At 40.8% G+C, this 24118-nt stretch overlaps 1 protein-coding gene across 4 annotated transcripts in view; it reads right to left on the reverse strand.

Annotated features, from left to right (window-relative positions):
- Positions 1–24118, reverse strand: part of TTC8 (tetratricopeptide repeat domain 8) — a 43987-nt gene that overhangs the window by 15993 nt on the left and 3876 nt on the right. The window contains exons 2-8 of one of the 4 annotated variants that reach the window (XM_037031337.1): positions 18433–18462; positions 13336–13456; positions 11895–11958; positions 11628–11787; positions 11328–11417; positions 8155–8199; positions 1050–1135 (exon numbers count right to left, since the gene is read on the reverse strand). In XM_037031337.1, coding sequence (XP_036887232.1) covers positions 1050–1135; positions 8155–8199; positions 11328–11417; positions 11628–11787; positions 11895–11958; positions 13336–13456; positions 18433–18462 — 596 coding nt within the window. Of the gene's footprint in view, positions 1–1049; positions 1136–8154; positions 8200–11327; positions 11418–11627; positions 11788–11894; positions 11959–13335; positions 13457–18432; positions 18463–24118 lie in introns of those variants that run through there. The other 3 variants (XM_037031339.1, XM_037031338.1, XM_037031340.1) reach the window with 3 other exon arrangements.

Below are 24118 nucleotides of genomic sequence, written 5' to 3' on the forward strand. Positions count from 1 at the left end.
TAATGTTGTAAAATGGTCTAAAATGACCTTTTAGTAGAAAACACTTCCTCAATCTAAGAGTAGGAAAAAATAGAGTTCAATGTGAAATATCTAATGAAAAAGTAGTTCTTAATTTCAACAGTAAAAGGAAAAGCATACCTTTGGTTGAATTTATATAGTTCCTTTTCCTCACAGTATTTGCCTGAAAACCGGAGTTCACAAATACTGAAGGATGCTCACAGTACCCAGTCTACCTTGTTTTTGAATAATAAAAGACATTTATCTTTATAAAATATAATTTTCCCATTTGTCTCTACTTTTCAAATGCTCCAAGTGCATTTCAATATCAGACAAGTTTTAGATCTTATTTACTAGTTGCTGTATAATGTTTATGAACTTCATTAGAACTTTTCTGATCTCTCAATTAATTAGCTTAAAAATGTACTTAAATTGTAAAAATGAAAGAATATTCAGACCCTAGACAAACACTATGGAATTGTGCAAATAATAAGGGAACCAGCAGCAAAAGGCTGAGCTCGAATTCTTGTTCTACCACATGCGTATCAGCCTCATGAATCTGAGCAAATCCCTTCACCTTTCTGAGGCTCAGTTTCCCTCATCTGGACAATAGTAGCAACTCCCTCCCAGGTGCTGTGAGATCTGGTGAGATCACCGTAAAGCACTTTACAGCTGTGAAGCAACATGGCAAATACACACGAGAGGCGAGCTGTGCGTGGAGCGGGAATCAAGGGACTCGATCGCAGTTCCAGGTCTGTTACCAACAGGTTCCTGACGCAGTGGGCAGCCTTTCTTGGGCCTCCGCTCCCACACTGGTAAAGGCTGATGGCCTCAAAGTTCCCCCTTCCCAGCTCTCCTCTTTTATTATTCTAAAGGTGTCGGTTCTTTGTGCCACCCTGTGATGGCTAAGTAAATGCTTTCTCAGGGGAGCCAAAGAGTTTTTCATTTCTGCACGAGAGAAATCTATCCCCTACCCTCTCAGAAATGATCAGGTTTGAAACTCTCAGATATGTTGCCACTTCTAAGCCCTTGGCAGATAACCCAGGTTTTACCTGTAGTAACATTTGCCAATCTGCACCTTCCACCACCAGTCCTTGTACTGCGAATGCTCCGTCGAAAGGGCAGCCAGGTCCAAAGCCTTTGAAAACAAGTCATTTTAGGTTAGGCTTTTCTTTTCTAACAATAAACAGAAACAGCAAATAATGCAATAAACCATGTAATTAGCATCAATCAAAACATGCATTAGAAATCAGAGAGCGGCTCAAGTTGCTCGTGTTTCCAGATGGCCCCGCCAATTTTCCCCGAATAATCCGTTCCAGACCAGAGGGCTGACAGCAAAGGAGAAGCAGACGCTGATTAAAGGGAAGCCGAGGTACAGCATATTCGAACATGATTTTAATATGCACGGCACAAAACTGACATTTTAAAAGCTGTAAGTTTTTACCCTCTCCCCACCACGGATCGACTGTCTACTGATTCCAAACGCCTCCAAACTCAGGGGCATTTACGCCCTTGGTGTGTTAGCCTGGCCTGATTACAGGCCCCGCTATAACTAGAGATGTGGAGAAAAAGAAAAAGACCAAGTAAGCCGGTAGAAAGGGGTCTAGGAAACAGGATCAGGAAGAAGCTGGGTACGTGGGTAACTGCTGTCTTCAAACACCTTCGTTTTGTTTTTCTGCTGTCACCTCACATTCCAGTAACTCTGACGGCCAGGCTTTCCTTTGCTGCAGACTGAAAAAAACCCTCCTTGATTGCTTTCATATTTTACATGTGTTTATCCCATCTCTCTCCTGCCTTCTAGTTTATTTGTTCCTTCTCATGTTTATTCAAGATCCAACAAGAAATGACTAAATAGGAATTCAAATTGTATACAGAGGAAGTGGAAACCATTTGGACAAGAGGCAAACCGATCTTTATACAAATTTGAAGCTCATAGAAATCTGATGTAAAGATTCGGTGAATGAAAGCTCATGTAAAGACTCGGTGAATAAAAACTCAAGTTATTAGTTAAAAGAGCATTCCAATTTTTAAGATAATATCACTTTTTCTCTCAAGGTTGAAAAACTTTTATTCTTTAGACAGTGTTAGTGTAATCATGACGGCCAACAATTTAGTTACAGTAACTCTTAGATGTTCAGTTCTGATGATCTCAGAATGGATCCCATATTATTGTCCATTTCTTAATATTAACTCTTTTAAAACTGAAATAAGTGCCAGGAACATTCCTTGGATCTCCTCCTGCAAAACTAGTAACATTCTTTGTGTTCCCATCTTCTCCTGGCCCAAAGGAGACTTCCAAATATGCAAATGATTTAAAAAATGGTGTCACTCGGCTGGGGTTCTAACAGACTTAAAAAATCAACATCTCCACTTGAAGGCTGTGGAAATTTTAAAACAAGACACATGCGACTACCATGTGCTTAGAAATTTGGTGGCTGCCCAAAACAGCCAGTATGAAAGCACCTCTGATTTCTTCAGCATGTTAAAAACCAGAATTCTTATTTTTATTTTTTAGCTCAATTTCAAAACATACAAAAAGTATTTTATGCATGCTTTCTGTTCATTATCTAAATTCTTATTCCATTCAGAAAATAACATTTGTGGGGACATCTGAAGTGACAGTTTAACGGAAACGATCTGATCCACCAGAGAATTATGAGCCCTGATGGGTGGGAAACGGGCACAGGGCTCCCAGCCCCCTTGGTGCTTCCAGAACACATCACACGACAAACGCATACGCACTCAACCAGGGCTTGGTCAAAGAACAACCCCACCAAACAGCAAGCCACTAAACAAATCAGCAGACAAAAAGGGAAAGAGAGGAACCAACACTGTGCTTTTTACTAAATAAAAGCAAAACGAATTGCTTAATGTAAGTCCTATAAGATAGTGTAGATGTATGGGAGGTAAGCAGATAAAAATAACAAGCAGGGTATGATTATAAGCATTTTATTTTATTACTGGCCCTCACTAATAGCTAAATTTATAAATGAAAACATGCTATTACTCCCCATCAGTGCCATCAGCTCTAACTTGTTTACTTACTATTGTAATGCAATCTGCTGACACAATGGATGCAGCCCACAAGGGTCTGCAGAATGAATACATCTTAATCCCCAATCCCACCATTTTCATTTTTAGGTAATGCCTTACAGTCTCAGTCATCAATACATCTTTTAGAGTTACAATTCTTTTTAAAGTACTAAATGGTATACTTAGCATTATAAAATAAACACTTTTCTTGTTTCTGCCTAGTTTTTATGGTTAGGATTTTTTTTTAAATATTTTATTTATTTATCTTTAGAGGGGAAGGGAAGCAGAGAGAGAGAGAAATATCAATGTATGGTTGCCTCTCGTGAGTCCCCTGCTGGGAACTGGCCTGCAACCCAGGCATGTGCCCTGACTGGGAATCGAACCGCGATCGTGTGGTTCGAAGGCCCTCGCTTGATCCACTGAGCTACGCCAGCCAGGATGATTAGGATTTTTAATGGCTGCACAAAATTCATTGCTCAATTTATTATAACTTACTAAACTCATCTTCTGTCATTGAACTTTTAGGTTGGCTTCTCAGATTTTTTGCTACAACAGCTGACACTATAATGAACATCTTTGCAAAGACGGCACTTTACTTTTTCATCAAATTTCTTAAGAAGTGAAACTACAAAAAAAATGAGTATCTTATAGCTACCTGCTATATATTATCATAGTGTTTTCCAAGTTATTATACCATTTAAGATATCATCTAGAATACATAATATACTCCATTTTCCCCCAGCATTTTTTCAAATTTCATAAATGTAAAATTGCAAGCCCAAAATTTCTTTAATTTACATTTTTGTTATTAGTAAGAAAGTATTAACAAATTAACACAAACTCTTTCTATTTAACAAACACTAATATTTTTAAATCATGCTTGAGGTATTTATTTCACCATTCTATCGTCATTTCACTTGTGGTTTTATTCCTGCTCACTACATAGAGATATCTACAAATCGGTGGGTTATTTTCCTTTGTGATTGCTTTGTAAATCCAACCAAATGTGTGAAATATTCTGTTGTTTGCCAGTTTACATTTTTTTATTTCTTCATTGATCAAATGTCTAAAAGAAGTCCTTAAACTAATTTCCTGAAGTGTTTTTAATAAAGTATAAGATTCTATGTCAAAAAGAGTCAAAAGTTGTGTTCAAAGTTGCTTGTTTCTAGTGCATTAAGTCTTTTTCTCTGTTCCCAAGAATAAAACTATAACATTTATAAACGGAGACTCCAGTTCTCAACAGCATTTTGTATCACTACCTTTCACTTAGGGAACTTTGAGTCATTCTTGTTGCGCCCTTTTTCTTATTTCATTGATTCCTTTTGCTGAACCAGGAGACACACCCCTCTCGTTTGTTAGTTATACCGAGCTCTGGCACTCAAGTCTATGTTCCCAGGTCAGAAGGCCTAGTATTACAGCCTTGCCTTAATCACTGGTTTTCATACTATATTCTAAGCAGCAGTTCCCAATCATGGTTGAAAACTTGCACTGTCTGTGGAGATTTTACTACCAACACATGTACCAAATTGGGATTCTGATTAAAGAAGTCTAGCATAGATCCAGAAATCCATGCTTTTCAAATTCCCCAGGTGTGGCTCAGTGGAGTAAGTGTCAGTCGGGGAACCAAAGGGTCGCTGGTTCAATTCCCAGTCTAGGGCACATGCCTGAGTTGTGGGCCAGGTCCCCAGTAGGGGGCGGGCAAAAAGCAAGCATACCTTGATGTTTCTCTCTCTTTCTCTCCCCTCCCCCTCTTTCAAAATAAATAAATGAAATATTTTTTAAAATAAAAATAAAATAAAATTCCCGGGGTAATTCAGCAACAGCCTGATTTAGGAACCAGCCAACTGTCCTAGGATCTGAAGGGTAGGAGCTCAAGGGAAGGGCAAGGGGCGGGGCAGGCGGTGGGAGGAGGACCAGGGAGGAGGCCCCATGGGTGAGGTATTAGTCTGCTACTCATGCTTCAGTTCAAGCGGCTCCACTTCTGTCTGCTTATGTATTAGGGTCTGGGTAAGATCTCATTTTTTTAAAAAAGGTTTTCTGCTTAAATAAAAAATTTAAATGTCATTGCTCTACTAAGACCAAATTTAAAAAAAATATTTTTATTTATTCATTTTTAGAGAGAGGGGAAGGGAAGGAGAAAGAGTGGGAGCGAAACACCAATGTGCGGTTGCCTCTCATGTGTCCCCTACTGGGGACCTGGCCTGCAACCCAGGCATGTGCCCTGACTGGGAATCGAACTGGTGACCCTTTGCTTCACAGGCCTGTGCTCAATCCACTGAGCTACACCAGCCAGGGCCTAAGATCAAATTTTTAAAAATCACTGTAGATAAAGAACTGTAGAAGCATTCTATAATACTTACATAATATGTAAACGTGAAAGTCTACTATTAAGACTATAAACTCAGTTATGGCAGAGAATAAATCTTTGTTTTCAATCTAGTTCATATTCCTCAACATTATGTAAATGCAAAGGTGCAGAATGGCATCCTCAACATGAATGTATTAATAACGACATCATCACTGTGGCTGACCTACAAACAGCACTTGACCTGTCTGCTTTCTAAATGCATTGCCTACAACCTCCCTGCTCACAGACCTCACTCGGGCCACACTGGCCTCGTTACTGTTCCGTAAACAGCCCAGTCACGCTTCCAGGCAGGAAAGGTTTTTCCTTTGCAGTTAAGGTTCTCTCCGACCTGTATGATCTTCCTACATAACACTATAGGGCTCATCCCCCTTTGCTCAGGTCTCTGTTGCACTGTCTTCTCAGAGTGGACTTCGCTGACTACCGCCCACCCCATCCAAAATAGCATCCCCCCACGTCCTTATCTACTCTCACCTGCTTTCCTGCTTGTTTCTTTTCCAATTGTTTGTGATCCTATGACATTTTATATATTTTTAAATTTGCTAATTGTCTGTATACCTTGCCAAATCAGAATTATAATCCCCCAAAGAGCAGAGATTTTTGTCTGCTGGCTTCATTCTGTAATCCCAGGCCTAGGACAGTGCCTGGCACACGGCAGTGGCTCAAAATACACTGACTGAGAGAATAAATGTCTCTTCAGTAAATGAAGCAATCTTCAGAAAGTCAAGCGATTGCTTTATGGTACTCTAGTGGTTACAGATACATTTACCCATTTATGGAAAGAAACGCTGTTTGATGTTTCTTTTTAATGTCAGTGTGACGACGCGATTTCATCTATCACACTGAACGCGTCTGACCAGGCTTCCCTTCACACTAAGTGAAGATGGCACGTACTGACTTTCAGTCACAGAACTGCGCCTGGATTTGCAGCTGCCCCAAACCTAGTCTCCTCTTGTCCCTCGAAACCACATCCACCAGCACTTCCCCAGAGAGAGGTCCCGCACTCTGCCTGCCCGGGCCAGGCTCTCCCCCGTCCATTCGTTCGCGCTGCATCTTTCCATATGCGCAGGGCCATCTCCACGTGGAGGGCATCTCACAACCGTGAGGTTGTGAAATGGGTGATGGATGGGACCAAGAGATGGACTGGTAAACCTATTTCCACAGCCGTGAGGTTGTGAAATGCCTTCAAGGGAATTACTCAGCTTCTTCACAAACTGACTTCCTTCTTCAATTAGCCTATTTCTGTTAGTAAAACCATTCTTCTTATGGCATCTTCAGGAGGCAGATTTGAGCTGCGTCTCTCTGTTGCCCTCCAAATCAAGCCCACTATCATGTCCTGATACTTATTTCATTAACATGCCTCTCTGGCACTTCCGTTTTTCAGAACATGGCCTATGTCTTTCTCACTCCACATCTGGACCATGTTTTTGCCCTTTCTTTACATTTATTTTCCTTCCTTTCCAAAAAATCCTACTTATTGTATGGATCATTACTAAAGTTACCCCCCTTCTGATAGTCTCCCTTTTGCCACTTGGTAACAATTTCAGTTTGGCAATTACCTCTTTGTTTCATTAGGTCAAGTGCCATTTCCTCTACTAGACTGCATGGTTTGCAAATGCAGAAAAATACCATTTTTATTAGTTTTCCTTGTGCAGAGCATAGTGGTTGACATGTATTCTTTCATTCAATATTTTTTGAGGCCCGACAGTGTGCCAAGCACTATTCTAGGCCCTGATATTATAGTGAAGCCAGCAGAAAACAAAATTGAGGAAATTAATTTTATGTTCCTGAATACTTACTGTATGAATATAAAACTGCTTTCTTCTTTTTTTCTTGTTTTTAGAGAGAGGGAAAGGGAAGGAGGAAGAGAGGGAAAGAAATACCAATGTGTAGTTGCCTCTCAGGCACCCGCTACTGGGGCCCTGGCACGTGACCTAGGCATGTGCCCTAACTGGGAATCGAACTGGCGACCCCTTAGTTTGCAGCCCGCACTCAGTCTACTGAGCTACACCAGCCAGGGCTACTTTCTTGAACTAATAAGAAAATACTATCATTAGACACTGCAGAATCAACTACATTCGATTTAACAAAACTTGTGAGCTACTGTTCATTTGCATATTAACATGCAAAAATGAAACAAATGGAGAAGTCATATGTATATAACCTTCAAATTCCCTACAAAGAGGCTGCCAAGAGGAGTGGTTATTGTTGAAGCTGGGTGATGGATGGTACAGGCTCATTTTACTATTCTGTCTACTTTCATATGTTTGAAATATTTTTTGTTTTGAGGGTTGTTTGATTTTTATTTTTTCTTTTGGTTACACATATGTTTCAAATTTTCTATCATAAAATGTTAATAGGGGAGAGGGGCTGCACTATAAAGAAGTCAGAAATAGATGTATTGGTAAAGCTATTTTAATACACAATTCGAATTAAAGAAAAAACAGATCAACAATGCTGACTATAGAAAATAAACTTTAACAGGAGCATATTATGCAGTATTCTCAATGATCTATGTTTGTCCTTTAATGGAGATCTGTGCACTCCATGGATTAGGCACAGTTCTTACCACTTCCATATTTACACAAATTTTTCTATTGAAATTGACCATGGAGTTGAAAGTATTAGTAATTCTCCAATCTTTAATAATTCCAGCTGTTTATAAGGTAAGAAAGGAAAGAAACAGAACATTTCAGAATCTAAATCCCTGCAGTCAGAAAATTTAAAATAAAAGAAAATAGCACGAATTCAAAACTTACAGTTTTAACATCATTTTCATGATGAAAGATATACTCAAACAAAGCCTACAAAGAAAAAAAACCAAACATACATTAGACTTTATTTTAACAAAAACACGCCATTATTATATCAAAACTCAAAGGCAGTTTGATAACAGCTAAATTGAACCTAAATAAGAAGGTACTCTAATGTGCATGGGATTATAAATAATGGGTCTCTCCATCATTTGTCATGATCACCTACTTTAAAATATGATATTTACAACTAATTCCTGTTTTTACCGAATACAACCTGGAAAACAAATAACTGAACATTTTTTCATATTATACAAACTATCTTAATACAGAGGGACAAAGGAAAAACTGCCTTTAGAATTGCCATAAAATAGATTCAACCAGTTTTTTACATACTTTACATATATTATACAGTGATTATGATATTAAGAATGACACTTTATACATAGGAGAACCTAGACATTCCTTCCAAAACAAAGCCGAGTTTAAGTATAAAGTGCAGCACTTTTTGCTTATTATTTGGATGACTCTAATGAGCAGCAAGGGCTGAGAACCATTATTTTAATCCTCACCCAGCTCATCTGGATAAATCAGCATTTACTGGATTATCTGTTGGTAGTACTATGTTTGCCCATACTCACATTATTTACACATGTAAAGAGGCTAGAACCCTGGAAGATGTCAAGGTTATTAACACAGAGGACTTGGAAACAACTTAGAAAGAAGAGAGAGTACAGCCGGTGCTGCGACTGCCATGCGAAAGCCATGACAGCCCCTCAGACAGTGCCAGGGAGGCTTCGCAGACCCCTAAGCAATGAGTCAGCACTAGAGGCGAGTCCTGCAGAGTCCAGGCCATTTGGGGGCCAAAGACAGAAAGACCTGGCATTACTTTTACCACACACTGAAAAAGTGTACAACCTAGTTCAGTATGAATCTAGTCACAGAGGTCTGTCCTGGAAGCATCATAATTTAACTAGGAAAACGCCTCCACTGACTTAGAAAACAGGACTGGAATTCTTGTTTCTTCATTCTTTTCTGGTTGGATGTTTTGTTCTTCCTTCTGGTCCACTCCATTGATTTGAGTCCCAGTTTCCTTTCCACCACTATTGGTTTCCTGTGCATTTCTCTTCATTTCAATTAGTTTACCCTTCATTTGTTCCTCTAATTTGTGACTATAATCAACCAGTTCAAAAAATGAGAAGAGGCTTAGGAACCTCCAGGACATCTTTAAACATTCCAACATCCAAATTATAGGGGTACCAGAAGGGGAAAAGAAACAGCCATAAGTGGAAATCTTATTTGAACAAATAATAAAAGAGAACTTCCCTAGTCTGGCAAAGGAAATAGACTTCCAGGAAATCCAGGAAGCTCAGAGAGTCCCAAACAAGTTGGACCCAAGAAGGAACACACCAAGGCACATCATCATTACATTAGCCAAGATTAAAATGAAGGAGAGAATCCTAGAAGCAGCAAGAGATAAGGGGACAGTCACCTACAAAGGAGTTTCCATCAGACTGTCAGCGGATTTCTCAAAAGAGACCTTACAGGCAAGAGGGGGCTGGAAAGAAGTATTCCAAGTCATGAAATCCAAAGACCTACAGCCAAGATTGCTTTATCCAGCAAAGCTTTCATTTAGAATGGAAGGACAGATAAAGTGCTTCTCAGATAAGGTCAAATTCAAGGAGTTCATCATCACCAAGCCCTTATTATGTGAAATGTTAAAGGGACTTATCTAAGAAAAAGAAGATGAAAAATATGAACAGTGAAAGGACAGCAAACTCACAGTTATTAACAACCACACCTAAAACAAAAGCAAACCAAGAGGACAGCTAGATCAGGAGTGCAACCATAGAAATGAAGAACACATGGAGGGTTAGCAACAGGGGAGTGGGAGGAGGAGAAGGGGGGAGAAGGTACAGAAAATAGCATAGACAGTAGGTAGAAAACAGATGGGGGGAGGGCAAGAATAGTGAGGGAAATATAGAATCTAAAGAACTTGAGACACGTGGTCATAAACTAAAGGGGGGGGAATGGTGGAGGGGTGTGCAGGGTGGAGGGGAATAGAACAACTATAATGGTATAATCAATAAAATATATTTTTTTAAAAAAGAAAACAGGACTGGAACCAATGAGCCATCCAGCCACCTTCAGTGAACAGCCCAAAAAGGTCAGGGACCAGGTATTCCACACGGGTTGCTTTTAATACTCCACTCTCATAAGGGAAAGAGAAACAAGAAAAGCTTTATGATTCTGCTAACTGAAGTTAACTGGACTGCTGTCAAGTAAGAAATTAAGAAAACATCATCAGCATTATTATATCTGCTTCCCTTTCTACCTACTGGCATTTCTCTTCCTGATTTAAACCTGAAGTCTGTATGGCTTGTGCTCACTGTGGTTTTTCCTACAGTGTTTGATATTTTGTAAATATGTTAAATGCCATTAGAACCGAGATTAGAAATGAGTTCAGGACTCATGCACAGACTCACAGAGATGACAGTTAAAATGCTGAGCCAGGCTTAAACCAGTTTCCAAAAGATAAGGGCTCCTAGTTCTGAGTTATTCCACACTCACCTCCAAGTTTTTTTTTATCCTGGAAAGGTCATTGATATCTCTCTCTCTCTCTCTATCTCTCTCTCTCTCACACACACACACACACACACACACACACATACATACACACACACACTCTCTCTCTCTCTTTCTTTAATTTAAAGGAGCATTTAATCTTTGAGTAGTTAGAATCACTAATGTAGTTGGCTTGTCACTCTCTGGTTTGAGTAATCCTTATTGAGATGCCTGATTCATTACTAATTTCAAGGAGTACGTGCTTTGTATATTCTTTTCAACAGACCTAAAATCCTCAAAAATAGAAAAAGAAAAAAAAATACACACATACACAGATGACCGCCTAGGCTTTACTCCCTGAGGGTGATGCCGTTACCCGTGTTCCCTGCTGTGCGCCGCTGTTCCTTATAGGAAACAAGAGAATGCCCTATAATAATGGTAAACTGGATATTTCTGACTGACTTTCCTTAACTCCAGCCTAGAGGAATTTTACATATCGCAGTAATCGAACATATCCATTTCAATCAAAACATGGCCTTTCCTTATCTATTTCCTACAGTGTTTTTACAGTAATACTCCTAACATTACTTCATAACATAACTTGAAGCACATACCTTTGCCAATTTAGGTTTCTGGGCATATTTTGTCAAATTCAGTCTAGATAAATTTATAAAAGGCCCGTCAGGACTTGTAAGCATGGAAGCCTATGGAGGAAAGTGATAATGTAAGAAATAGAAAACTTTCTCTTGAAACCAAATCAAAACGCATACATGAGAATTATAAAGGCCACACAAGGAGAAAGGATCACCTTTGAAAACCTTCCACCTACTCCTCCATTACAACAACAGTGAGCAGGAGTGGGACCTAGCGCCCCAACGCGGCTACCAGGCTATGGGAGAGCCGAGGGAAGTTACCGTTCCCAGCCGGACGAATCTCCCGGACGAGCTGGTCACCGGGCGGGCGGTGTAGGCGGCTCTGGGCGTCCTGATGGCCTGCTCCATGGTGCCTGGCCTCCCGCCTTGCGTGCTGGGTCTCAGGAAACCTGTGATGGGTCTTCCAGCTTGAGTGAGCGGCCTGCGATGGTGGCCAATTGTGAAAATACAAACACGACAGAAAAAGAAAGATTCTCAAGCAGCCCGGTCAATCTTTAGTGGCGGAGGGTATGAAACAGAAGTACACACCTGACGGCTGGACTAGGCACTCCTGCCTGAGTAGCCCCAGGGAGTTTCAAAGATGTTCCGGGACCTAAGAGGTGAGACGGTAAATTCAATTTAGATAGTGTTTATTAAACTGTAAGAACTGTCAGCGAATGAATTTTCAGAAATGTGCTGGCCTGATGAAAAAGACATTAACAAGAAATATATTTTAGGGAAATGTGTGTGAGACTAGTATTTATTGCACACCTACCATGCTACGTGTGTTATCATATTTAGTCTTCACACTGCGTCTGTCAGGCAGGTAGTATTACCCCATTTAGCAAAGGCTTAGGCCTGCGACTTTCAACCAGTGTGTCACGAGAATTTTTAAAATAGGCAATACTATATCTATTTAGTCAGGGGCTAAACCGATACAGCTTCCCTTAGATCGTTAAATAAAAACATGACAACAGCCAACACAACAATAGCTGTCCGGTGTGAATGAGTCAAAATGATCCCTATTTTGTGTCAGATTGGCACAAACTATGTTTTTTGGTGTGCCTCAGAACTTTAGCAATGAGATCACATGTGAGATCAGTGAGATGGAAAAGGCTGAAAATCACTGACTTAGAGCTGAGTCAACGGGCCAACCAGGAGGGAAGCTGGGACTCCTACTGGGGACCGGCAGGCTCCGAGGCTCCGCCGCATCATGTAATGGTTTTATATGCATAGTCTATTTTTCATACGAATTTCTCCCCATAAAAGATCATCTACCAACATATGTAGAATTTAGGTATTTTAACTCAAAAAGAGCAAAATGATGGGGGGGAGAAACATTTAAAGACAAAACATATGTTTTCCCGATTTCCATCTGAAGCTTTAAAATAGCGATTACCTTCCAAAAATACAAATGATGATTGTCCTAACTAATACGTTACCAGCAAGACTGCCGTTGTCATGGTAACCATCCAATGCCACTGGTACTCGCTCACCAGAAAGCTGGGGCCTGGGCTTCTGTGACAACCCTGACTGGCAGGCACAGCCCAACACATCACTCCACCACTTCGCACCTTGCATCAGCACAAACTGTCTTCCGTTTTTAAAACAAAGTGAGGTTTTTGGAAGGTCATTTTTAAAAATCCTTTTAGAACACACGTTAATAGGATGTTTCCTATGTTTAGACTCTCAAAATAAACAATCTTCTGATGTACTAGGTAAGCAGGTCACATAGAGTGCATTTTCATACATTTTTAAATGAACGATATAGCTGTCCTTAAAAATGGTTATACATCCATCTCCCACCTTAAGTTCAAAACAATATAATTGAATTGTGGAAGGGAAGTCTTTGTACTACAAGGTGGGGTAGAGACCATTTAGTTGAGGTAGTGTTTTCTTATGTATATAATGTCTTGTGTTTATCTGATAAACACAGGATTTCCTCCTCCCAAGGGCACTTCACTTCCTTAACTGAAAAACCAAGGCTTACGTGGAACCTGAGCAATAGCGTTTTCATCCAGGATCATCTCTGCAATGCCTTCCCGATCGACATCAATTTCATCCACGTACACCATTTCTGTGAGTGCTCGTGCTTTCAAAATCCAAGCTGCCTAAAAAACGTGGATAAAGGGAAGTATATATCACACATCATCAGAGATACTGCGAAGCCTGTAGAAGCCAGCCCTCCTTCATTATTATCCAGTTGATCAGTAAGCCTGTGCATTATACTAATTCAAAGAGCTATCTCATGAAACTAACACGATAAGGAAAGGCCATTATTTATCATGAAACAACCCATGTATCAATTGCCTGAGGAATAAAGGTATGGTAATTATCTTGTGGACTTCTAACATGCCCTTTTGTAAATGAAAGATCTTTAGAGACAATTTCACTAGAGCCATAACTGGAAAGCAGACACAACCACTGTGCTCTTTCTGCCTTCCCCCTCCAGGGCCAAGTCCTTCACGATGACCCCCCAGTAGTTCAGCTCCAACCTGCTTCGCTCTCGTCTGCCTCACGGAGCACTCTCTTCATACGTCCATCATTATGTACTTACCATACTCGACCAACACTACAATTATCTGGGCATAGGTTAGCCCCCTCTTCCCCAGAATACAAGCTTTCTTACCTTGTTCCCTTCTTAATGTCCCATAACACCTATGTGACGTTTTGTGCACAACAGGCATTCCAAAAATACTGAATTAACTAAGACCAGTGTCTCTCTATCCCCAATAGCTAATCGACACAATCTCGGTTGCTCCGTCATCTAGCCAGGAGAGACCTGCTAGAAAGGGGGCAGGAGAGGAAAAGGTGATTAAGGAATCTAGAAAATATCTTAACAGCCTTGCTTTACCTTGAGAAATTAGATGTAAAGGTGCACACAAATGCATATTTTGTTCAACATGTGAAACTGCTGATCAGAAACATTTCCCTCTGTGCTGCACTGCAGAACAGAAGCAGAGAACAATAAAGCACGGTGTCCTGCGGCCAGCATGGGGAGCAGGCAGGTGTCAAAGCAGCAGCATAGAACGGACTCTACAGTCTAGAGGAGGTAGCAGCAAGGGAAGCTTGGGGTGGGGTCGGAGCTCACCGCACTAGGGATCTGGCTAGGAAGCCTGCTGAGTGGATGGGAAGGGACGCAAAGAGGAGCACACGAGAGCTACCAGAGGTCCACGCAGCCCTCACGTAAGGGGCCCGAGGCGCATTCAGCCAGTCAGTCCACATCTACTGAGTACCTCCTAACTACAGCAATGGCCGAGGTTCGAAGAAGGAAACACAAGATTAAACCGTGGATCCTAATTTCCCTGTGCGTACCACCTATTGGAATATACAGCAAGGCTAAGCAGTGCAAGTGTATGCGGCATGGAAAATAGCTTTATAGAAATTAGAAAGTAGAGGTGGCTTTGTGGGCTAAAGTAATTGGAATGGGAATAACGACTATCTTCACAATATATTTAGGTTCCTAAGGTGAAATTACATTTGTTAGATGATCGGGGTTTTTTTTGGCTTGTACTTTTATGGTTGAGGTTTATTAGATTCTTATTAGATAAATTAGAATAAAATGTTTCAAATGTTATTTGTGAATTTGATACTATTAAATGAACGGAATATGGACTTAAAAACTAATTTGTTTGTTAGAAAAAAGTCAATTTCATTTGGAACTGCATCTAACTGTGGGAACCACCAAACTATAGAAACAACCCTAGGTTTTTGCTCATAAAACACCAGGAAAGTTGCCAGATTTATACAACTATCCTTAGGGGTCAGGGAAAGTAATCACTGGCTGAGACTGATGGTTTAATTTAACTTCAAAGATGGAAATCAGTAATCCTGATTTAAGCCCCCCCAGTTCATACTGCCCTGCAAGTATATCGCGTCTTCCATTTGTCAGAGGGCGTTCTGTGCTCAGCACCCTCTGGTGGGCGGGGAGAAGGACTGCGGCGTTTTCTGCTGGAACAGTAAGCGGGAAGCGGGCTTCGCTGATTCTGCTGCATCGTTCCCGCATTTGTAACTCAGGAGCACCTGCTGCTTGCCAGGTCCTGGCAACAGAGATAAGCAGGCCGCAGTCCTAGTTCTAGCTCATGAGAATTTCAGTGTTATGTGGAAACTAATCACAAAACTCTGGAGCTGTGGGAGGGGAAAGGCACCCAGGTGCCTGGGGGCAGAGGGGAGAGTAGAGAGCGTTTCTAGAGAAGACCTCGTGCCAGACAAAGGGAACAACAGGGCAGAAGCGGGCGAGTCTGCAAGAGAGTTGATACGTGGTGGAAGACTCAGGTTGGGCCGAGGCAGCAGTCGGAGAAGAAGCTGGAGGAAAAGGCAGGAGCAGACAGACGACGGACCCCATGTGCCACAGTGAGGAATAGGGATTTTTATCCTGGCGAGGAGGAGCTAATAAAGCTTCAAAGCAACGATTTGGAGTCTTCGTTGACTTTCTAAAAGCCGAGTTTTTATTGTTACAGTATCATTTATACATCTGGGTATTAATTATTCATGCACATGTTTTAAAATTATTTCCATGTCCAGACTTAATCTCACAGTCCAATCCATCACACTACTCAACATCTATCTTCCTATTGGTCCCTCAGATATTAAGGAGGTGAGATTTTTTACATTAGGCAAAGCAATCATAGGGAAGTAAATCTGTTGTTCCCTCCCTCACCAAAGGAACAAACACTTCAGGGACCAAATAAGAACATTCTTTTTAATTTTATTCCATAGTAATTCACTTTCTCAAAAAGCCAAACAGAGCTATGTATGTTTCAGTTCCTAAAATCTGATTTTTAAGCAGAAATAATGATGTGAATTTTTGATACTTAAAGCTCTGTAATACAATCCACTTAAACCATTATTAAATTTTAAATTTCATCAGCATTTGAGAATATTAATCTCCCTGACTTTCCTTCTATCCTAACAAAAAATGACCTTGAACATCACATACCATTGCTGGATGAAAGATCAGACTGTATTCAAAGAACTGCTCTTGGCAATGTGAGCAATTCTTGAGATTTTAATAAAAAACAGCAGATGGGGCTTTGGCTTTAAAACAATAAAAAATTTTATTTTGGAAAAAAGCCAAGTATGTTTTACAGCTCTAAAATCCTCTGTCTGTTCCAATTTAAAAGTTCAAAACGAATCAGTGATTAAAATAAAATGCATAATAAAGCCCAAACTGTGATCCCAAATGGCCCCTTGAATTTGAATAAAAATATAAATTAGCTTTATCAGATATGTTTAACTTGTTGGGAAATGACAGGGTCAAGCAATTTGTGTAAATAATTGGAATACCTTGTATTGGAAGTACTATGAAGTCCACAGAAATAATAGATGCTTAGGAACATTTTTTTAAAGAAAAAGCATAGATTCTCCCAATCATCACATTAATTATTTCCCTTTGTATCTGTGAAACATAATCCCATCGAATTCACCATCTACTGAGTCGGTCTACAGGGCATTATTCTGGAGGCAAATATCTTCTGGCTAACATCAGGAAAATACTGGTGTGTTCTACCTTCTATAAGGTTAATCCAATTTTAGTTATAAAAATAAACATATGAAAAGGTAAAAATTATACTGACTGAGGGAAACATGTTTCAAGTGTTCTGTTCCTCTTAATACACAATGCAAGGCCAGTAGTTAAAAGCACGTAAGAAATTATTTTGCAAGGTTAAATTAGAATAAAACCCAAATTACAGTGTCTAACCTGATTTTGACATCATAAGAACCTGTAATATTTGGGACTGCCTAGCCTACGAAAATAAAAACAGGCACAAAATATTTCATTATTATAGCAAAGCCTCATGTATTTTGAAGTTGTAAAAATGCTCAAAAGAAAAAAGGCAAAAAAGTGTAAATAGTGAGCTCAAAAGAACCCAGTCAACCTTGTTCTTTTTTATTCTTTTAACTCACTACTGAGTGAGTAATTAAATCCACATAACAGCAAAGTAATACTAAGTACGGGTCTTTCATGAAGTAGTCCCTGTGCCAGCTTGAAACTTGCAAAGGCCATTTACGGTTTTAAAACCATAAAAAGAATGCAAATTATTGATGTTTTAATTTAATTTTAATCAAAATATTCCAAAATTACTGAGAACAAAAGGCACACTACTTATTCTATTTATAATTCAGGTCCTTCTTAAATGATTTGTACATACTATGCACAAAATAGTTTTGCACCATCTATCAATTTGGAAATTGCAGTTATAAACATTTCAAAGACAAACAGCATACTTTTAAAGAACAGAGTACTACATTTTAACCTATTTATGAGGTTTGCTTAAGCCTCCAAATGAGTACTCTCTATATACATCGCTTTCTTCTAAAAGGTTTGATGAGTATTCATACAAACCCCATATAAGGTTCAAATCGCTCATTCATCTAAAAAAAAAAAAACAACTTAAAATTCTCTCTCGCTTGGCAGGGCAAACACCTGGCAACGTTGAAACTCTCGGATTTACAGCTCTTTCCTCCCTTCTTATTTCCAGACTTAGTGGCCTCAAAGCTTCACTGGCCAGGTGCTCCCCTAACCAGACCTGCTTCCTCCCTCACTCACTGTGTGCTGTCCAGGTAAGGCCTCTCTGACCACCTTCCATCTCTAACCCAGCAGATTTGGTAGACGTAGCTGTCTGGACAGTGGCCCTTCCTTTCTTCTTCACCTGTGACAGGAACCTCTGTCCAAAATCAAGTCTTTCTGAAGCAGATTCAGATTACTGTTTTTCAAGACATGTCCCATCTATCGCAGTCTTTTCAGACACCTGTGGCTCTGCTAACTCCTTGCTCCCTTTCTAAGCCCCTGCTTCCCCTGGCTTCCTTTATTTTTTCCCACCCGTCTGGTCAGCATTGGTTATTTCTACCTAAGCTCCACGGCTCAATGAATAGACTGCCTGCGTTACACAAAGTTACTCATCCACACACACAGAAGTATTAGAAATTTAATACCTACAGAAGGAGAAGGTACAGAATGTCTGACAGATGTGGCCCATTTTACAACATCACAGGGAGAAAAGCAGCACGTTTTCTACTCTAGAGCAACGACAAAGCGACAGTAATTAAGAATTCTCTGAACTACAGGAAGCAGCTACACCTTTACCTGAGATACGGGCAATTCTGGGTCTGGTTCCTGGGAAGCATTAAGAAGGCAGTAAACATTTTTAAGAAATACAGTTCCTGAAACAAAAAGTCTTCCTGACTAACCAAGTATTTGTAGGTGAACTCAGATTTACTCAGTAAAAATCAAAATAATAACTTTAATTTTTTCTCTGCATGTGCTCTCAGGAGTTCTATAAAACTAACACACTCTGGGGGCCCTGGCTGGTGTAGCTCAGTGGATTGAGCGCGGACCTGCGAACCACATGATCGCGGTTCGATTCCCAGTCAGGGCACGTGCCTGGGTTGCAGGCCAGTTCCCAGCAGGGGACACACGAGGGGCAACCATACATTGGTATCTCTCTCCCTCTCTCCTTCCCTTCCCCTCTAAAGATAAATAAATAAATAAAATCTTAAAAAAAATTGATACACTCTGAAGAGCACTAAATTTTCTATGATCAGAAAATTCTAATTAACCTCATTTAGAGCACAGAGAACCTACCCTAACTGCTCATTTAATGGAGACGCAGTAGCCCCCCAAATTAAAAACACTTTGACAACTGTACCAAAAAATATTTCTTTATATTCAAAATAAGTTGATGGTGGTTAAAATATCCAGACTTTAATAATTTAGGAAGAAGAAGGAAAATATGCATACTATAAAATGACTAAAGATAAGAAGTTAATTCTGACTGCAATGTGCTCTGAGAAACTTTTATAAATAGGCTGCATGATATATATATATATTTGTGCCAGGTGCTGATAACCTAGGAGGGTTTTTTTCTGTCCAAATTAAGTGTTATAAAAATCCATTGGTTAGAAAATCAGACTAACAACAAATTTATTTATAAAACATCTACACTTACATATCTACAGTCAGCAGCCTCTGCTGAACACCCAAGCGTGTTTTATTGAGGAATCTACTTAGAAACAGAAAGAAGAAAAAAAATCTTTGCTTGCCTTGCTTTCTACAGCTCCAATATCCAAAAAGAACACCCTACATTATGTGTGCAAGCAATGTGTGAACCATCTGGTCCCCGAGCGAGGATAAGCAGTTTCTTTAGCATGGAGCACGGTAGGAACACGAGAGAAAAAGGCCACGCCAGGCTGACAGTGCAGGCCACAGAGGGTGGATTTTAGAGAGTATTTAAAGTCAGCCGAACCTAACGCAAAACGGCAGCTGAGAATACGTAGCAACTGGAGGCTTTCAATTCCCCTGTGCATCAGGAAGATCTGGGGAAAGTACAGACTGCCCACGATCCACACTTGGAGAAATACACTGATATGGAAAACGAGACATCAGCAGTAACCCCTTCTGTTCTTTCTTCTCTGTGTTTGTCTGCATGTCTGTGTGACCCATTATCTCATGTAAGTCTCGTAACAACCATCTGAGAGAGGCAGGTAAGTGTTAGCATCCACCTTACAGATAATAAAACAAAGTCAGGGATGTTGTGTAATCTGTTCAAGGTTACACAAAGAAGCCAGGGCTTTCTTGCCAGCGCATCTTGGAGATAAAAACTGAGTTGGTAGGACTGAAGAGTAAAGCATAGGAGAGACACAAGATAAGTCCTTTGAGAAGGGGGTGGGGGGTGGGTAGTTTACCAGAGGTGATTGCAGGCAAAGAAATGGCAAAGAAATGGCAAAGAAAACAACTCAAGGAGAGGCGTGTTACGCAGCCAAGGGCAGGAAGTGGCCCCCGTGGCCAAGCTGACGCCAGCTCAGCCTCAGAGCGCTGATGAAGGCCTTCCTGCTCTGTCTCACTCTACTGTCCCTCAGGGACACCTTTACAACTTACCATGCAGGTGACACGGCACATAGGAAAGTGAGGGGAATGAGAAGGTGAGAGAAGAAACTGAGAGGTCTGGAGGATGAGAAGATGGCAGGTGAGGTCGTAGGAATGGAAGACGGAGAAGAGGCCTACAGGAGTGTGGGGCAGAGAACGCATTGATTCCGTGACACTCCCCGACACCCCTGGCACTCTGCTAGGAGCTGAAAACATGCTATGGGAGAAAGCACACAACTAATGAATTACAATACAGCATGTTATTCTACACTTAAGTTAGGGACCAATTATAGATGACTTAGATGGAGGGGGAACGGAACACATGGGAGATAAGCTACTCAGAGAAAAGGGAGAGAGATTATTCTGGAAATCACTGTGTGCCAGTGGTCTACGAACCATATTCAACAGCATTCCATCATCAATTTCACTGGGTGATTTTCTCACATGCTTTCCAGATGTTTTCCGGATTGCCAGCAATCCTTTCAGACAAACATAAATGACAAAATTCTACATGTGAGTACCTCTAGTTATGTCGAGACAATAGCAGCTAACATTTTTGATCACTCACCATGTGTTAATGAACTTAACCCTCACAACAACCCTTTGAGGTAGGAATAGTATCATCCCCATTTTGCAGATAAGAATACTCTGAGGTCAAGGTGCACAGGCAGTATCTGAAAGTAGGCACTCTGGCTCAATAGAATGTACTTTGCTGAGAACGTGAGATCACAGCAAGGCTGGAAAGCAGACTACTGTAGGGCATGGGGAGTCCAAGGCCAAGGACAGCTGGTCTGGAGGTCCATCAGGAACAGCAGGACTATAACAGAAAAGACTCGGGATGTTGTAATTTAGAGACAAAGCAAAACTTTTTTAAAAAAATCACCGAAGCCTACATCTTTGGCTCTCTCTCAATTATAGCTTTGTGATATCAATGAATCCACCATATGAGGAACCACAAATTAGGCTATTTCCATGGACAACCACACAGTTGAGTAGAAAGCACCAGGCCTAGCCCTAGAGTCAGAAGACCTGAACTTGATCCTCAGGGAGTCACTTAGCTGCATGACCTTCAAGGAGTCGTGCAACCTCCACTACCTAGTTCTCCTCTCAGATTGGAGTCATGGTGCCTACTTTATAACAGAAAACCTTGCACTTCTAAGAAAATTTAATAATTTCCAGAATCCTTACATGTATACTATCACTGGTAATGAAGTGTAAAGTGGTAGCACCTTCAACAAAGAGTTATCAATCAACCACAGAGAATTTCTCTATAAACAAGTACCGCATGGGAAAGCACCAAGCTCTATTGCTTCCCTTTTCAGAGCTCAGAAGGAACTCCCAGCCAGGGCACATCAAATTAAACCTTCCCTGTGAGTCTCCTTCAAAGCGAGCAGGAGGTCACGGAAAGCAGAGTGGCACCGCCTAGAACCAGCAAATACTCATTAGCATCAACTTTAATTCACATCAGTTTGCTTCCTCCCTTCCTCCCTATGGTTAGACTTTCTCTTGGGTTGCTGCTATTACTTCAGGGAATTAAATCTCCAGCTAATTCTGAATACGACTCCCTAATTACCACCAACACTTACTCTGGCTAATGAATCTGCTCTTCTGAGTTATTTATTATTTAGAACTCAACAATAACAGGAAGGAAAAAAATGAAAGAGAACAGAGAAATGGATGGAGTTTGGAAGGTTAGGGAGACTTAGTGACCAAGTAGGCAAGTGGGAATGTAACCTGTATCGTTCATAAAATGAACTGCCTCATGGGGTGCAGAATCAAAAGGTTAAGCGTGGCTAAGTCTCCATGGCCCCAAAGAGGAAATAAATTAATCATACAGAAAGATGTTTTTTGGCTTGGATGGCCAGATCATGGTCTCAACCAGCCACTAACAGACAGCTCAATGGGGAGCCTGGTTCCCTTATCTCTCATCTAAGCCAGTGGCTTTCAGCCTGTCTCCAACCTCAGTATTCACCCCCTCCTCTCTGTCACATCCCTAACTACAAGCAGAGATTGGGGGTGGGGAAGGAGAATGTGAATTATCCCCTTTCCGACATACAGCTAACACTCCGACATCCAGAATCACAAATTTTAATAATCTGGAAATCTATCAGAAATCGACCCCACTGTCATTAAAAATCCCCACTGCCAGAAAAACCTCCCCATGTTATGAACTATTTAATTATAATGGAGCTAAAGTATCAGGACTGGGTTTAAAGCCCCGACTCTGACATATGGAACACAAAGAACAGTAATCAGATTAAGCAACTAATCAGGATGACCCACATGAGCTGTAAAAGCAACCTTCCCCTCAGGTCAGGCTGGTGTGCAGAGGCCATCCTGTGCTTCCCCCTTTTACATCTTCTGAATTTTAACTCCTTCTTCGACTTAAAGAACATTTTGAAAAAAGACAACATCTCCCCATGAATTGCTTGTTCTTACTGTATTTTATCAAAAGGGGGAACTATGCCACATTAAGCAGTCATCCTTCTCTCTCCCTTCTTAACTACTAGGAACCTTCATAAATGTCCTTCACGCTCACGGACCCTGCCCTCTGGTTCTCATCATTCTGCATCTGAGAAAAGCAGTGCAGAATCCATCTTCTTCACCAACCCTCCCCTGTTATCAACCGCCCTGCTATTATACTCAACCTACCCTCAGGGCTTCTGCAGCCAAACAAAAATGCACTGCTCTAAGGAGACAGGCTGTTCCGTAGCGGAGCGTGCCTCTTTGGCCCACGTGACTACCCCAGTGTTGACTGGCAAGAACCAAAATGAAATAAAACCCAAATGTCCAAATACAAAACACAAGACACGGATGAAATATTTTTTATCGTAGTATACTAAAACAGTATCTCTTAAAGGAGAAATAAATGTAGAAGGAAGAGTCTCAAATGTGGGCTTTATCAAAGAGGCTGATGTAGGAAGACCGAAATGTTAGCTTTTTGAAGCTCCCTGGCCAAGCTTATAAAAAGATTAACAAATAACAAATCCCTTTAGAGAGGTTTTGGGGGGGGAAATAAGCAAAACTAAAAGTAAAAACAAATCAAAAGCTGTTTCAAGCCCTGGCTGGTGTAGCTCAGTGGATTGAGCACGAGCCTGCGAACCAGAGGATCTCGGTTCGATTCCCAATCAGGGCACATGCCTGGGTTGCAGGCCAGTTCCCGGCAGGGGACATAGGATACACTGTGTGTCCTCGGCAGAGGCAACCATACATTGATATTTCTCTCCCTGTCTCCTTCCCTTCCCCTCTAAAGATAAATAAGTAAAATATTTTTTTTAAAAAAGCTGTTTCATTTGGAAAAAAAGGAAGAGTGAAAATGAATCCATTGGGCACGTGGGAGAAACACTGTAATTTCCTTACTCTTCTACGTGTCCCGGTTCTGCTTCGAAGTCACTCATTTGCACTTAAGTCAGTTTGGTGGCACAGGAATGGTAACTCAACTCACTGTGGAGGGCAAGTTTACTTATGTAAAAGGTGGAAACGCGGAAAACAGAAGGAAGGGGAAAAAAAGCCCGGGAGCACATGAAGACAAAGCAGCTAACTATGGGGCCGAGGACCATCTACTTCTGCTCTCATCATGTTTCTGTAGCTTTTCATAGATCGCTAGTCTCACCATCACTTAATTTGCTCCACTGAAAGAAATACCAGTGAAGATGCTATCAGACATACCCTCCTGGAGGAATCCAGGAGGAATGTTCTGGACTAATTAACAAGAAATGAATTAAGTATGTCCATAATGCAATTACCCTTATTTGAAAAGATAAATGTACATTTAAGAACCTATGGTGCTGAGAATAAAGAATGAGAGGCAGGGAGTGGAGAGATGATCACCAGGCAACTAGGATGATCTTCGTAAACGGAGGGGAAGCTGGCACACAGAGTAACGCCACCCAAATGCACAGATAGA

The sequence above is a fragment of the Sturnira hondurensis genome, unplaced genomic scaffold, assembly GCF_014824575.4.
Source record: "Sturnira hondurensis isolate 20B ecotype Veracruz unplaced genomic scaffold, ASM1482457v3 Scaffold0021143, whole genome shotgun sequence".
Taxonomy (NCBI): domain Eukaryota; kingdom Metazoa; phylum Chordata; class Mammalia; order Chiroptera; family Phyllostomidae; genus Sturnira; species Sturnira hondurensis.